The 17372-nt window shown below is 33.5% G+C and overlaps 1 protein-coding gene across 3 annotated transcripts in view; it reads right to left on the bottom strand.

Moving 5' to 3' along the window:
* LOC141399246 (uncharacterized) overlaps positions 1-17372 on the bottom strand; it is a 318788-nt gene that overhangs the window by 1423 nt on the left and 299993 nt on the right. For all 3 annotated transcript variants that reach the window (XM_073977633.1, XM_073977634.1, XM_073977635.1), the window contains exons 8-12: positions 15202-16117; positions 14626-15144; positions 5083-5373; positions 4838-4993; positions 3471-4763 (exon numbers count right to left, since the gene is read on the bottom strand). In XM_073977633.1, coding sequence (XP_073833734.1) covers positions 3471-4763; positions 4838-4993; positions 5083-5373; positions 14626-15144; positions 15202-16117 — 3175 coding nt within the window. The remainder of the gene's footprint in view (positions 1-3470; positions 4764-4837; positions 4994-5082; positions 5374-14625; positions 15145-15201; positions 16118-17372) is intronic.

The following is a 17372-nucleotide window of genomic DNA, read 5'->3' as shown; positions in this document are numbered from 1 at the left end:
AAAATATTTTTTCACAAATCGTGGATTTTTGAAAAAATATTTTTTCACAAATCGTGGATTTTAAAAAATATTTTTCACACATCGTGGATTTTTAAAAAATATTTTTCACACATCGTGGATTTTTAAAAAAATATTTTTCACACATCGTGGATTTTTAAAAAAATATTTTTCACAAATCGTGAATTTTTAAAAAATATTTTTCACAAATCATGGATTTTTAAAAACTATTCTTCACAAATCGCGGAATTTTAAAAAATATTTTTCACAAATCATGGATTTTTAAAACATTTTTTTCAAAAATCGTTAATTTTTTAAAAATCGTAAATTTATTAAAAACATTTTTTCAAATAGTGGATTTTTTAAAAACATTTTTTCAAAAAACGTGGACTTTTTAAAAACATTTTTTTTAAAATCGTGGATTTTCTAGAAAAATTTTTTTCAAAAATGGTGGATTTTTTAAAAATATTTTTTTCAAAAATAGTCGATTTTTTTAAAACATTAAAAACATTTTTTTTCCCAAAAATTTTTGTTTAAAAAAAATTTCAAAAACTATGGTTTTTTAAAAATATTTTTTCAAAAAACTATTTTTTTTAAATCGTAAATTTTTTAAAAACATTTTTTAAAAATCGTGCATTTTTTTAAATATGCTTCAGAAATCGTGGAATTAGAAAATATTTTTCAGAAAAAGTCCACGAACTTTTTAAAAATATTTTTTCAGAAATATTGGACTTTTTAAAATATTTTTCAGAAATCGCCCATTTTTTATTGTATTCCTTCAATATTACCAAAAATTGTGGATTTTTAGAAAAATATTTCCAAAAAAGTTGCAAAAATATTTGTACATTTTAAAATATTTTTAAAAAAAATATTTCCAAAAAACTCCAAAAATATTTGTAAAAATCGTGGATTTAAAAAAATCCAAAAAATTTCCAGAAATCGTCAACATACAAATATTTTTCACAATATTTGCAGTAATCGTGAACTTTAAAACAATATTTTTTAAATATTTCCAGAAACTGTTGATTAAAAAAAAAACTATTTTTCAAAGTCGTGGATTTTAAAACAATATTTTTCAAAATATTCCAAAAAATTTTAGATTTAAAAAACTACATATATTATTTTCAAATTTTTGCAGTGATAGTGGATTAAACAAAAAATCAACGTTTTTCCAAAAATTGTGGATTTGAAAAAATATTTTTCAAAATGCTTTCAAAAATTGTGGATTTTTGAAAAATATTATTCAAATTACTTTCCAAAATTGTGGATTTTTAACAAATATTTTTTAAAGGGATTTAAAAAAAAAATATTTTTCAAAATTATTGCAGTAATCGTTAAGTTTAAAACAATATTTATTAAAATATTTTCAGAAATTGTGGATTTAAAAAGTATTTTTGAAAATTGTTGCATTAATCGCGGATTATAAACCATATTTTTCAAAATATTTCCAAAATTTGTAGATTTAAAAAATATATATAAAAAATATATATAAAATTGTGGATTTTTGAAAACTATTTTTCAATATATTGTGGATTTTTAAAACATATTTTTTTTTTCTCCAAAAAAATTGGATTTTTAAAAAACACTATTCAAAATATATACAAAAATCATGGATTTTTAAAAAATTATTTTTCAAAATATGCTTAATTTTTAAAACATATTTTCCAATAATTTTCTAAAAATGCTGGATTTTTAAAAAATACTTTAAAAAATATTTTCTAAAATTGCAGATTAAAAAAAATATGTTTTCAAAACTTTTGCATTGATCGTGGTTTAAAAAAAATAACCTATTTCCAAAAATTATGAACTTAAAAAATATATTTCAAACATTTTTGATTTTTGAAAATTGTTTTTCAAAATATTGTGGATTTTTGAAAATTATTTTTAAAAATATTGTGGATTTTCAAATCATATTTTTTAATATTTTTTCCAAAATTTTTGGATTTTTAAAAAATACTTTTCAAAATATTTCCAAGATGTGTGGAATTTTTAAAAAAATATTTTTCAAAATATTGTGGATTTTTAAAACATATTTTTTCAAAAATGTTGGATTTTAAAAAAAAATTAAAAAAATTGTAGATTAAAAAATATATTTTTCAACATTTTTGCAGTTATCGTGGATTTAAAAAATATATTTTTAACGTATTTCCAAAAATTGTGAATTAAAAAACAATCAAAATGTTTTAAAAAATTGTGGATTTTTAAAAAATTTTTTTCAAATGGATTTTTATAAAATATTTTTTAAAATATTTCCAGAAACTGTGGATAAAAAAAAAATATTGTTCAAAATTGTTGCATTAGTCGTGTGTTCTAAAACCATATTTTTCAAAATTTTTCAAAAAATTGTAGATAAAAAGATTCAAAAAATCAACGTATTTCCAAAAATTGTGGATTTAAAAAAATATTCTCAAAAGTTGTGGATTTTTGAAAAATATTTTCAAAAGTCGTGTATTTTAGAAAAGTTTATTGTGAATTTAAAAAAAAAAATATATTTTAAAATATTATCAAATGTCGAGAAAATTAAAAAAATTACCATGAATTTAAAAAAAATATATATTTTTCAAATTAAATATTAATAATATTTTTTAAACTATTTCCGAATTTTGATTTTTTTTTAATATTTCCAAAAATAGTTAATGTTTAAAAAAATTATAAAAATAGCAATCATGGATTTATATTTTTGAAAATATTTCACAAAGTACTGGATTTTACAGTAAATAATTATACATTATTATATTACATATTATATATTCACAAAATCGTAGATTTTTAAAAAATATCTTTCAATATATCTTTCATTTTTAAAAAATATATTCACAAAATCGTAGATTTTTAAAAAATATCTTTCAAAATATATCAACATCTTCCACAATCAAAATATCGTCGATTTTTTAAAAAATATTCTTCAAAATAATGTGGATTTTTAAAACATATTTTTCAAAAATTTTGGATTTGTAGAAACTACTTCTCAAAATATTTCCAAGAAACGTGGATTTAAAAAAATATTTTTCAAAATATTTCCAAGAGTCGTAGATTTTAAAAATATAATTTTTTTTGCAAAATATTTCCAAAAATTTTGGATTTTTAAAAAATATTTGCAACAGTATAATGGATTTTCAAAAAGTATTTTGAAAATATATATTGAAATATATGTTGCTTATTTTTAAAACATAATTTTCAAAATACTTCCAAAAATTATGCCCGATTTCCCAATATTTTCAAAAATCGTGGATTTTTCAAAATATTTTTAAAAATCGTCGATTTTTTATAAATATTTTCAAATATCGTGCATTTTTTAACAAATATTTCCAAAAATCGTGAATTTATCAACAAAAATAATGTATCAAAAATAAATTTCACCATAACAAATATACGCAAAAGCCTTAACAACTACAACTAACTACTCTTCCTCCACTCATTGAAAAAAGCAACGCGAGCGCATTCTAAACAGCCAAAAACTCATTAATACTCACTCATCTTCCCAGGGGCAAACTGTGGTTAGATCCGCTTCCGGTTTGGCACTGCTTGTTTCTTTGACCACAGTAGTAGCAGTGGTAACAACACCCGCTGATGTGGTTGCCTTCTCCTTTTCCTCTCCCGAAATGGATTTCTTAGCATCTAAGTGGCGTTTCTTACGCTTTTTGCGTGCCTCTTCGGCTGTGGTTTTCACAACATTGGTATGTGGAAGATGTTTAGTCGATTTATCGGGGAGCGGTGATGGCTCTTTTGGCTTCAATTCTTCACTAAACTCTTCATCCACAGTATCAGTGTCCATTTCGGCCAGCGGTGCCATTGATGGAGCTGGGGTGGGTGCCGGTGGTATATAACCCACTGTAGATTCCGTATCGGCGATGTCAAAATCGTTTTTACCATCATCACCAAATTCCAAACCCTCTTGATATTCATCGGTGGTAGGGGAAAGTTCTTCGATTGGTGATGCTGGTGGAAGCTCTTCTTGCGGTGGTGATGGTTGTTGCTGCTGTTGGTGTTCTTCTAGCGGTGAGGTGCTTTCTTCTTCCATCTCTTGAGACTCTGGTGGAATTTCTTTTTCGGGACTTTGTCTGACCGATACTGAGGGAATTTTTTGTTGAGTCGTCTCATCAGCCACTTCGCCCTCTGTAGCTAAGTTTTCGGATTTTTCTTGCTGAGGAGATTGTTGCTCACTTTTGCCCTCCTCATTACCATCATCATCAACTTGTATTGTTGGTGGTGACATCTCCAAACATTCCTGGCTCTCACAGAGCTTTTCATAACCCTCAGATGATTCTATAAGCTCAATTTGCACTTCCTGTATTTCAGAATCTACCTCGGCTTCAAACTCGGCTTCATTTCCACCAGAACGTTCTTCCGGTTCATTGCCATGCAGTGAATCACTGGGTGAACTTTCTCGAGGACTTTCTTCGGCATGTGTCTGGGTTTCGGCACTAACCAAGGCTGTTGGTTCTTCCGACGATGCCGCTGGTGGTGGTGTTACTTTTGTCACCGGTGGTGGCGTGGGTGTTGCAATTGGTGTCGGCAGTACTGCAGAGCCCGATGACTCACTGTTACGCTCCGATATTGCCAACCTATTCAATTCCTCTTCCACTTCAGCATCAGAGGATGAAGGTGGATCTTTGGTGACAACGGCGGTGGCGGCAAAGTTAGGACCCTGTATGGGAGCAAATAGAGCAGAAATATTACCCTGTTGTAGTGTCACCGTTGGAGATGGTGTTGTTGAAATTTTGGCACCAGTGGACGGTCGTCCTGTAGGAAATTCTGAAATGCGGCTAAAAGAAAAATATAAGCGATGTCTTATTAGTTTTTAAATTCAATTTCCATTTCCCGTCAATGTTCCTCTCACCTCGGTGTAAAGGACACTGATGCTCTTCGTTGTTCGGTGAAATTTGGTAGTAAACGTTTCATGCCCGATGTCTCACCGCTATCGACAGTATTTTGATGGCGTATGCCCAGATTACGTTGCAATCTATCGGCAACTTCGCTATTATCCGAAGAGGTGCTGCGAATTTTTAAGAAACAAAACAAATTAAATTTTTTTTTTTTAAATTTTTAAATGTCAAAATAATTTTTTTTCGCTTTGGTGCTTACCTTGTTAATCTTTGTGCGCTTGTTTTTATGGCTGGTAGTTGTGCTACCGCTGTTGTTGCGGGTGGGACTGTTGTTGCTGCGGCTGGAGCCGTTTCTTCCTCCTGCTCCCATGGACACACGGACAATTGAACTGGAGTTGTGGAGGCTGCTGGTACAACAGCAGCTGGCACTGGTTTGGGCGCTTGTATTGCAGGTGGCTCATCTGGTTCATCCCATGGACATACCGCACTACTACCACCACCAACCTCCACAGTGGTCTCCAGACGACCAGTTTTACCTTTGGGTGTGTCTCTGTATGTACGAAAGATAAGAGAGAAATGTTAACCCGTCAATAGTTCGTGTGTTGGAGATAACATTTAGTGGGTGTTTCAACATAGAGATTACAACATTTAGATGGAGTAGAAAATTCAATGCTGCATCCGGGTTTTTATACATACATATTTGTACTGAATACACAAACCATATCCATTTTCTCCATTCTCTCTTTGTTTGGAGAATTGTCGTGGGTGCCAGACGAACAAATAGTCTGAAATCTACTCCAAATAGTTTGAAAACTGATTAATCGTATCGACCGATGTCTGAGGGTATACAAGATGACGTTTGTGCAGGGTTATGGGAAATTTCGGGGACTGTGCCTCGGAAAGTATTGACTTTTCGGCAGCCGGCTTTGCTAACAGATTATTACCATCAACTTGTGACATAACATAAGAAATAGGAAACCCATGGTACAATAATCTAGATTGTAGATTGATTGTACCATGTAGGAAACCCAACAGGGGTTGTTTTTCCCATTAGATTACTGTTGTTATAAGAACTTCGAGAACTTTCCGAAAAAATGTTCAGCATTAATATGAGAACAGGTCTCTCACTGTTTTTAAGCCTAAATGTTTGGTGTTTTGTGGGGGAGGTACTGAAAGAAGTCCAAATTTGATGTAAATTTGGAAGAAATATTACGATGTGCAAAGACTGGAGCAAATCAGCTATGCCCTAAGTTTTTTTTAACTTTAGGGGAATATTCTCATATTTAGTCCAGTCTTAGTACAAGCCACGACCACTACCTGCGGTAAACATTTTAAAACGATTCTACACATGTCATTAAACTGCACATTTTCGAAAAATTTTGAAATTTCTTGCGGGTACTCCAAGGATTCGACCTAGTCCTTATTCGAACTTGATTTATGTGTGAGAGAACTATTAAGAGGTGCAAAGATAGGACCAATGTCAATCTCACCTTTGGACAATTATCATACCATTCAGACATTTTAGCTGCTCACCGTAGAATTATTTAGAGATTTTGTGTCCTTATGTCAGGAAGCATGGACTTGCCCCTTAAAACATTATGTAGCTGTAAACAGAACCACTAAGTGTACTTTAGGAAAAAATTCCAAACTATCCTCGAACAGCCATTAAACTGGATAGAAGCCAACATTTTCAACTATTGTGAGGAAGGTACCCGAAGATGTTCTCCATTATAGACCTTTTTAAATTTTTTAGCTCAGTAGTAGAATTGTGTAACTCATTTTTCGAGTTACCGACGAAAATCGGTAAAAACCGTAGGTCGACATTTGAGGTTCCCAGTTGTCACACAACATATCCACCAAAAACTGTCAGCATAGATCCGTGTTTTTGTATAGCCACCCCCCTTTTAAGTTGTCAACGTAGGTACATGTTTTGGTATAGCCCCCATATAACGGTGCCTCCCCATTTTAACCCAACTATCTGTAATTCGAAAAACTGTCCACATAGATACATGTGCTGGTAAAGCCCCCATATAATGGTTTCTCCCGATTTTCGGTTTTTTGGATTTTAGCTACAATTTTTGATCCAAGTATCTGCAATTCGACATTTGAGTTTCCCAGTGGTCACAAAACTTCTCCACCAAAAACATAGGTCCATACTTTGATTTAGCCCCCATATAAGGTTACCGACCGATTGAATAAATTTTTATGATTTGTTTACCTTATTTAGGTATAAGAGGTCACGGAATATCTTCTCCTAAAATTGTGGACAGGAAAGACAATAATTATACCGTTTTACTTCAGAATATTTTATGGTGGAGGGTATAGGTTTTGTTTAGGTTTTTTACGATTAAGCCTGGAATCGTAGAATCCTATAGTAAATGGAATAAAGAAAATGCTGTAGAAGTGAAATTTCTCTGCAAGATTGACCGTAACAGTTTTACGATTTTTGAGATATAGAAATTCAAATTTGGACAATGCACTGATTCTATCGCCTCCATATAAAACAATGTCAAGTACTCTGCCCCTTAACTGACTTTGAATGAAAACCGCTTACAACTGGGAAGTTTTTGCGGATTCTAAAACAGCAATGTTTATAGATGAGAAAAATCCAAAAACAAGAGGGTCAAAGTTCACAATTTTTGGTTTATCTTAGGTTTTCAGGATTTTGTTTGGAAGCAGCAAGTCTTATCGAAATGGCACTAAAGAAAATGTTGTAGCAGTGAAAGTCCTCTATAAAATTTTCTTTACTCCCATTTCGATAGGATTTGCCGCTTCCAATCAAAGTCCTGAAAACCTAAGATAAACCTAAAATTGTGAACTATGACGATTTTTTGTTTTTTATTTTTCTCATCTATGAACATTGTAGTTTCAAAATCCGAAAAAACCTCTCAGCTGTAAGTAACTTTCATTTAAAGTTAGTTAAGGCGCACCGTGATCTGTTAAGAAATTGCTATGCTCGAACAACAAGAGGATGTGCTTTCAATGTCATTAGCTGTATATTTCGCTTGTTTCGGCATATATTCTCTAAAATGGTGTGAACGATAACTCTAGAAAGGAGCAATCGATTTGGCCCAAAATTTACCCTATTATTTCATCCAGTTATGTATCAAGTTGAAAAATGGACAATATCAATCCCGTCCTTCGGGTACCTCCCATTCAAAATTTGGGAAAAGTTTAGTTAGAGGATTCGTCAAGATCTATTTGATTTTTTTCAGAAGGTTGTTTTCACAGTCCCTTTTACAATGGTAAAATTTTTTCCGGATTAAGCCCATACTTCTTGAGATAATGACCCAAAAGCACCAAAAAAACCCTGCAGAGACATTTTAAGTTAATAAAGATAACTCTCATTATACTTAGTTCAACATAATTTAATATTTCGAGTTCTCTGTGAATCAGAACATTGCTTACTAAAAATGTTTAGACCATATGTCAACGATTTGGTTTAGCTCAACGGTACAGATTCCACATATTTTGAAACAAACTCGTGATAAATATATTTTGTATATGGCATAATTATTGATTTTGCTTCTTTTTCATAGACTATAGGGTATAGAGGAGACATACCCACCGTCAGCACAGCTCACTGACTTTCTTACTTTTTATTTAAATTTTCTGTTAAAATTGGTTGAAATTTAGCATTAAGGGTTCGTAGTGACAAAAAGACTTCTCCGACAATAATTGTGGACATAGGTCCACGTTTTGGTATAGCCCTTAAACAACGATACCGCTCAATTTCAAGTATTGTACAAGATTTTAGCTGACCGGCTTTGGTTAGGAGATAGGTAATTGGTTTACGCAGTGGTCAAGAGAATTCACCTAAAATTGTGGGCAATGTTACTTCCGTAACGGGAAGAAAACTAATTATTCCATATTAGTACAGAATATTTCATGGTGTACGTTTTTACTGGTTTTTCATTAGGTAAATACCTAAGTTTTTAAAATTTTGTATGTAATTTTCTATACCCAGCAAAATGTTCGATGCCAAAGATGTCATTCAATCACGGGTGCAAGTGATCTGGCATGTCATCTTTTTAGCATCTTCATCGATGAATTTTATATGAGCGTGGACCCCAAAAGATACTATTCATTCTTGGATCCAAAGCATATCATTTACACCAATGCTTTGGCATGTCATTTTCACCAACACTTTGCAATTACGACGAGAGTTTTTACAACGTTGGTTGTGGTTTCGAGTCTCCGACAACATCAAGCCTATTTTAAATAATTAATCTTAGACAATTTTTATACATAAAAACACAAAATGCATCTCTATTGGATCGATGGAATGGGTTCAAATACTGATGAAAAAATCGGATCTTTCACGACTTCCTTTGCATGGGTTCAAATGCTGATGAAAAGATCGGATCTTTCACGACTTCCTTTGCATTGGTTCAAATGCTAATGAAAAAATCAGATCTTTAACGACTTCGTTTGAACCAATGCAAAAGATGCCATGAAATCACGTCATCGCATGGAACCACTTCCTCCAAAATTTGCTGGGTATATATAAAAGGAAAAGATGTTAGTTACTACGCTTATAACTCAAGCGCCGCTGAACTGATTTTGACAAATCTTACCAATTTGGAATGGTCTTATAGCAAGAAAGGATAAAACCTAAAAAAATCGCTAAAATCAGCTAAAAAGTTGCAAAAATATTTTTTCACGTTTCAGGTCTGTTTTGTAAAATTTTGAAGGATGTATAGAAAATTTTTCCACTTTAATTTATTTTCAAGCGTCTTTTCAGGAAATTACACTTTAGTTTAGAGTTTGTAAATATTAGTAGTGATTTCAGTCAGTTTCCGATTGAAAAGATGAAGATGATAAGGCCGAAAGCGGTTTCCACAGTTTTGAGGAAAAATTACAAAATCCACAAAATTGGTGGGTTATTTGAAAAATCAAGAGCTTGGAGGTAATTTCATTGGAAGTTAGGTTGTGGCATATATGCATACATTTAAACCGTAAGTAAAAACATCTTCGAATGATCAACTTCCGATATATGCCGTATAAAATTTGAGTAGTACCAGATATATATTAATACTATCTAGGTCCTGTCATGATGCTAAAAAATTATATTCTCACTGAAAAGGAGTATGAATTCAATAAGTTTAGTTCCCGCAGAGCTGGAGGGTAATTACAAATGGCCAAATACATACATTTGTATGAATAACGAGAAAGTATGATATTCAAAATTGGAAAGAAAAAAAACAAGAAATTGGAGGTACTGTAGGTTTTTTGTCGAATTATGTGTCAAATATTCTGTATCGGGCGACATAAAGAAGTAAATACCTTTTAAACGATAATTAGTTTGAAGTATTAATTTGACCATGTTATTTACAATTCTGCGAGTAAGAAGTTTTTATCATTGGCACAAAACCCGAAATTAAAAACAGTGTGGCCAAGTAATCGCATGAGAACAGTAACCTGTTAGAGTGACCAGACTTCAAGCCTCCGAAACACACAAAGTACGACAACTGAATAGCTTTGTCAACAAGGGTAAAGGTACTAAGTACTGGTTTGTGCAGTCTCAGTGAAAGCAATTGGAATTAGGGAGATCATTTCAAACATAGAAGTTAGAAAGAAAAGCAGATGATGGTGGTTACTTGATAATGATCGGTCGGATCCCTCTGCTGAAAATAGGTTTATTGATTAAAACTCAAATTTAAATGAGCCCCACCCCACGCCAAAAAATTAAATATTTTCACGTTCCTTACTTTTTGCTACTTACATGATATGTTTTTTTTACATATTTGTTGTCACTTTTACATATGTGTTGTCACATATACACAAAGTGACGACACAAATGTACGCGAAAAACATATCGTGTAAAGTAGCCGTTAGTAATGAAGCACTACAATTTACTATCATTTTATTATTATCAAATTATAAGAAGTCATCAAATTACTAAAATTGGAGAAGGCTTTGCAAACTATGATTGACGCTAATTCAACTTAAACATCGTCAATTTTGTTCTTCATCTTCTTTCGATTACACACATTTTTTTATTCAAAAACTTTAAATGGCAGAATCTAAGGCAACGCTTTTCGACTTTAATCAATTCGCTCTTTCGCCATTGAAATTCAAATATTCGGCATTAATCCCCACGACTGTATTCCTTCCTTCATATTCAATTGCTTGAGTGAAATATCACGTTCAGTGGTGAAAACGAGGATTTCAGAAAACCATCGATTATGAAACGAATAGGAGCGTTATGATATTACTTTGATTTACTTTTCAACTGTGTTACCGAATACATATTTTTATTTACATCGCAAAATGTGTTATTTGCTTTAAAAAAAAAACATCTAAGTCCCTACTAGCAGTTGCCTAATAGTATGGAGAGAGTCGAGGAAAATATAAAAACTTTGCCTCAAGCACCCTCTCTCTTCGACAAACTGAAATTGGTATAATATACATTTGCTTCAAAGATCGTCCTAAACAGTTCAAAACAAAGAAATATTTGCAATTGAACTCAAGGTGATAGCAATAATACATCAAGTTCAGTACCTAACAGACTGCGAGACGAAGTTCGCCGGGTGCCCTAGTAAAAATAATTAAAAAAAAGTTTCAGTGTTTTATTTAGAAATGCACTTAAAACTAGAAAATAATTTGTAGCTTAGCCTGAATAAATATAATCTTCCTCATGATGGAATCTTTGAAATAAAACGCTTGCAGAGATTCCATCATGTGGAAGAATACACTTATTGAGGCTAAGCGACAAATTAGTTTCTGTACCATTGGGAACTCCAAATGCCAAATTACAGCCTATTCGGGTTAAAAATGAAGATAAAATCCTTAAAACACTTGAAATCAGGTGGTACCGCTATATGAGGGCTATCCTAAAACCTGGACCTATGTTCACAATTTTTTGGGGGGAAATGTCTGTATCATTGGAAATCCCAAATGTCAAATGACAGCTAATTCGGGCAAAAATGAAGATACAATCCTCAAAATACCTGGTACCGCTATATGGGGGCTGTAGGAAAAAATGGGCCCATGTTCATGTATTGTCATCCATATCTGAAAAGTGTGCAAAGTTTCAGTTCGATTGGGTAACTGCAGCTGTGTGGAAAATCAGTTACCAGATTTGAAAAGGAAGTTAAATAAAATACCGTAAAAACACTTTAAAATCGACCAATATTGGTTTTGATTTCATATGTATTTGCGCTTAATAGCAGTTTACGGTCCAATTTTGTATCGTTTTCAAAATTTTTTAAAATTATGTATCCCGTAGGATAATTAAACCCACCATTCCTGCTATTATTTTTTCTTCCACAGATTCTTTGAATATATTCCTGTCAGCAAAACCGCCTATTTATTCTGCTATGTTTAACATATCGATCATGTACTCAAAGAGTGGCATAACTCAAAAAATGTGTTTTTTGAGTGTCTTGTGTAAAATTTTCATTCTGATATCTACAAAACTCAACGCGTTACAGCTTATTTTCTAGGAGTTTATTAGGCACTAAAACAATTGAAATCATACCTGATCTTGTCCAGAAATTTAGAACTCTTTACAAAAGATGGTCCAAGTAGTTGCTTTGTTTCTTGTGTAGTGCTATTTTAATTTGGAAGCCAAATTTAAATCGGCAACTTAAAACGCGTTTTTCTCGCGTTTTTTTGAGATGTGTTACTCTTTGGGTAAATGAGCGATATGTTTATACCCTCAGCCTTTAGTCTAAAGAGGGTATTTACACTTTGATACGGCCAAAAATGTGCCTCATCGAAATAATGGTTTTAGACCCCAAGTATGTTTGTACGATATCCGTTTCAGACAATTTTGAGTCGATCTAGCAATGTCCGTCCGTCTGTCTGTCCGCCTGTCTGGCTGGTGCGCACGATAACTCTCGAACGGATCAACATATTTGGTTAAAATTTTGGGTCTTTTAATATTTTGTCCAAACTTAGTTTATATTCGAAGATAGACCATATCGGTCCACTCCTTTCGGTACCTCCCCCACAAAGGTTAAACATTTTTCGTCAAGATTGTGGGCATGATAACTCTAGGAGGGAATAACCGAATTGAGCCAAACTTTGCTATTTGTAATATTACTTTCTGGCATAGATCGAGTTCTAATATGGACTATATCGGTCCACTCATTTGAGTACCTCCCACACAAAATTTGGAAAAAGTATAGTTTAACAACTCCTCTCTGATCTTATTAATTTGTGACGCAGCAGGTTGCACTTGCGGCCCCTGGTACGACGTTGTAATTTTTTTTCGTGGTAAAGTTCATACTTCCTGAGATAATGACCCAAAAAGGTCCAGAAAATCCTACCGGCACCACCTAAACTGGCTAATGTGTAAAATAACCCTTTAAGAGAGAAATCGATTTAGCTCAAACTTTGTAAATTGAAAAGTAAAATTGTAATATATTTAAATTCAGAAAATTAAGTACAACATCTTTAATTATATAGTCTGTAAGGAAATACCCCCATACCCCCATTATTATAAGTCTTCTTTTGTTAATGTTTGGATTTACCGAACAGATTTATAGCGTTCCGGTAAACTTAAAGTTAAAAGTGATTATTGAATTTCAAAGAGGAGCTACTCAAATTAACTTGCAATGTAAAAATTATATTTTAATGCCTCCAAATTGGTTTATTTTGCGTTTTGAAATCCATCAGATAGTAAAAGAACACATATAATAATGGCCCATAGAAGTATTGTGTTAACTTTTTTCTTCGGGTACGTGGCTGAGGGTATATATCTGTCGGCTCAGCTGACTGATACTTTCCTACTTGTTTCTAAAACACATATATACAAAGCCAATGGCTCGTCTTTACGTTCACTTGAATAAAAATATACATGTATTTGGGTAGTGAATAAATACAGCATTGAATTATCTGCATATTTTTACAACTATATTTTTTTTAGCAAAATATGAAAAAAATTTTATATAAAAGAAAAAAATAAAAAAACATCTAGATTTGTTTTTTGAAAATGAAAAAAATGGTAGATTGAGATGGAAAAAGTGATAGAAAAAAGTGTTGATATTTTCAGAGACAAGTAGTTGACGAGTTTTTGTGGCAGCATAAAGGACAGAGACATCTGGTGTTTAAACTTTTTACACAACACTGAGAAGAGCATATTTTGAGCACACAAGAAAACAACAACGACACTTAAAAAGAGAAAGGGAATTTAACAAAAATAGTGACTTTTTACAAAATTAGAAAAAAACGAAATAAACTTTTTGCCAAAAGCAATGCTCTGAAGAGAAAAAAATAGATTTTTTATTTGGTTTTGGTTAAAGTTTCTGGGAAATCTTACTGCTGGTAATGATGGTGTGCCGTTAAACTAGTTTCGAGATTTCCATATTCCTGGACAAGACGTTTTAATTTTTGCTCGCAATACAAGGTCTCTTGAGAGGTGGGCGGTGGTGGTGGCATATCACCGCGATAAACACTGTCACTACTGTTGTTGTTTTGGTTTGTTTGGTTTTCGTTTCGGGAATTGAGATTTTGTAGTGATGGTGTCGACGAAGAGTTTCAAGGTGTTCGTTTGTAATGATGATTCGTTTGGTAGTTTTAAAATATTTCGATTGTTTTTGTATTCAATGACAAAATGCAAGGTGGTGAGTGGAAAACAAAAACAAAACAGAAAAAAAAACAACAACAATTACTTTTTTCAATACGAAAAATTAAAAACGGTACAAAAAATACAAACCAATTGAAAAGTAAGAATAAAAAACTAGAACAACCAATCTCATGTTATGTCAATCCATTGAGAAAAAAGCGCATCATGACTTGTTAATAGAAATTCTGTAAATGGAATCGGAATGGTGGGGTGGGGGGTGTTACTCACCTGAACGGTATCTCACTGAGATTACTCTGTGAGTGGGAATGTGGCACCTTGGAGCTGCTATCCTTGTTCACACCCATTACCGCCAGTTCATGGGCCGAACCGCTTAGACTACGATCACTGCCGCGTCGCCTAGTCAAACTTCCCGGTGGCGGTGCCGTGGACATTATGAACGAATTGCCACTGGCAGCCATTGTACTCTTGCTACTGGACTCATTGTTGCCACCCAGATTCGGTTGGCTGGACAAGGCGGCAGTCATTTTCTTTTTGGCACCACTAACACCACCAAAGTTGAAGAAACGCTTCTTGTGTGAGGGTTGTATGCCCGTCTCCACCAGACGTTTATAGTGATCGGAACGTATGAAACGAGGATAGCAGTCCTTTTTCAGCAGCAGCATGTAGATGTGATCGGAGGCGGCATCGAAGGTGAAACGTGAAGGATTCTTAAGGCCTTTCAGCACACTTTCCATGGTTTTGCCATCGATGTTGATTTCACAGGGGGCACCGGGTTTGAGGAATTCCCTGGGAAAAGATATGTTATTAAAACTAAATCTAAGGAAAATTCCTTACCCTACTTACTCATATATCTCCTGGACTTTACGTGGCACCTGAGAATGGGCAGATCTCCGCAAACGATTAACGGCTATCCAAAAGCGTATATTTTCATGAGAGTATTCTTTTTCCAAGAAAGCCGTAAATTCCTGCAGCCCCGTTGGATCGGATACCAGCTCCTCAATGGATATGGCCCAACGTTTTACCCGTTTTTCCGTTGGAATATCAACAAAGGTATTGTTCAGCTGCCAGAAGGTGGTATCTTCTGTAACCCAGGGGTTTGAGGGCAGCACAGGTTGTAGGAAAAAATCATAATCCGAAAATGTCTCCGAATAGGTTACCAACGATTCACAAGCTTGTGACATTTTCATGCGTGTACGATTCAGCGATTTTTTCAAATAATCCACATCTCGTTGCATATCATCTACGGTCTTCTTTTTATTTTGCTTTGTGCCTTGACGATCCCGCGAGGGCACAGGACAAGGTTCGAGTGGGGTAAATTGCCCGGGTGGTGGACGATGTACACGCCAATAGGCCCGTTCCTGGGAATCTCCAACAATTTTGTCACCCTTCTTTCGCTCCTTGGCCAATCGTACCTGTTCCTCAGCTTGCATTGAAATAATTTCCCATTTTCCCTTGAGGTTCTTGTGCAACGAAGACAGGGCATCAATTTCATAATCCTCCAAAGCATGGCGTTGTTTATTGCGCAAGGATCGCTTCACCAAATATATGGCATATTCAACATTGTCGGGGGCCTTGTGCTGCCATGGCCAATAGTAGGGAGTTTGAAAACGGTACAGCGAAGAATCATCTTTGACGGAGAGGGTTTTGGAATCGTTGACAGGAAAAAAGTAACCATGCAGACATAGTTGATTGGCAATGTTCAAGGCTTCGGACTCCTCGATTTGCAGGCGATCCATGAGCCATTCGATAAGATCGTAACCTGAAAGGTAAGGGAAATAAGAGTGTGGATTTTTAAAAATGTTTTTTAAGACTAAAAAGCCACAGGAGTGGATTTTTAAAAATATTTTTTCCAAGACCAACAAAGCCACAGGCGTGGATTTTTAAAAATATTTTTTTCCAAGACTACCAAAGCCACAGGCGTGGATTTTAAAAAATATTTTTTACCAAGACTATCAAAGCCACAGGCGTGGATTTTTACAAATATTTTTTTCCAAGACAAACAAAGCCACAGGCGTGGATTTTTAAAAATATTTTTTTCCAAGACAAACAAAGCCACAGGCGTGGATTTTTAAAAATATTTTTTTCCAAGACAAACAAAGCCACAGGCGTGGATTTTTAAAAATATTTTTTTCCAAGACAAACAAAGCCACAGGCGTGGATTTTTAAAAATATTTTTTTCCAAGACAAACAAAGCCACAGGCGTGGATTTTTAAAAATATTTTTTTCCAAGACAAACAAAGCCACAGGCGTGGATTTTTAAAAATATTTTTTTCCAAGACAAACAAAGCCACAGGCGTGGATTTTTAAAAATATTTTTTTCCAAGACAAACAAAGCCACAGGCGTGGATTTTTAAAAATATTTTTTTCCAAGACAAACAAAGCCACAGGCGTGGATTTTTAAAAATATTTTTTTCCAAGACAAACAAAGCCACAGGCGTGGATTTTTAAAAATATTTTTTTCCAAGACAAACAAAGCCACAGGCGTGGATTTTTAAAAATATTTTTTTCCAAGACAAACAAAGCCACAGGCGTGGATTTTTAAAAATATTTTTTTCCAAGACAAACAAAGCCACAGGCGTGGATTTTTAAAAATATTTTTTTCCAAGACAAACAAAGCCACAGGCGTGGATTTTTAAAAATATTTTTTTCCAAGACAAACAAAGCCACAGGCGTGGATTTTTAAAAATATTTTTTTCCAAGACAAACAAAGCCACAGGCGTGGATTTTTAAAAATATTTTTTTCCAAGACAAACAAAGCCACAGGCGTGGATTTTTAAAAATATTTTTTTCCAAGACAAACAAAGCCACAGGCGTGGATTTTTAAAAATATTTTTTTCCAAGACAAACAAAGCCACAGGCGTGGATTTTTAAAAATATTTTTTTCCAAGACAAACAAAGCCACAGGCGTGGATTTTTAAAAATATTTTTTTCCAAGACAAACAAAGCCACAGGCGTGGATTTTTAAAAATATTTTTTTCCAAGACAAACAAAGCCACAGGCGTGGATTTTTAAAA

This window comes from Musca autumnalis, unplaced genomic scaffold (assembly GCF_047663935.1).
Source record: "Musca autumnalis isolate F117 unplaced genomic scaffold, ASM4766393v1 scaffold_3, whole genome shotgun sequence".
NCBI classification, from domain to species: Eukaryota; Metazoa; Arthropoda; class Insecta; order Diptera; family Muscidae; genus Musca; species Musca autumnalis.
Note: the sequence above shows the minus strand (reverse complement) of the source record. Positions and strands in the feature narration are given on the sequence as shown.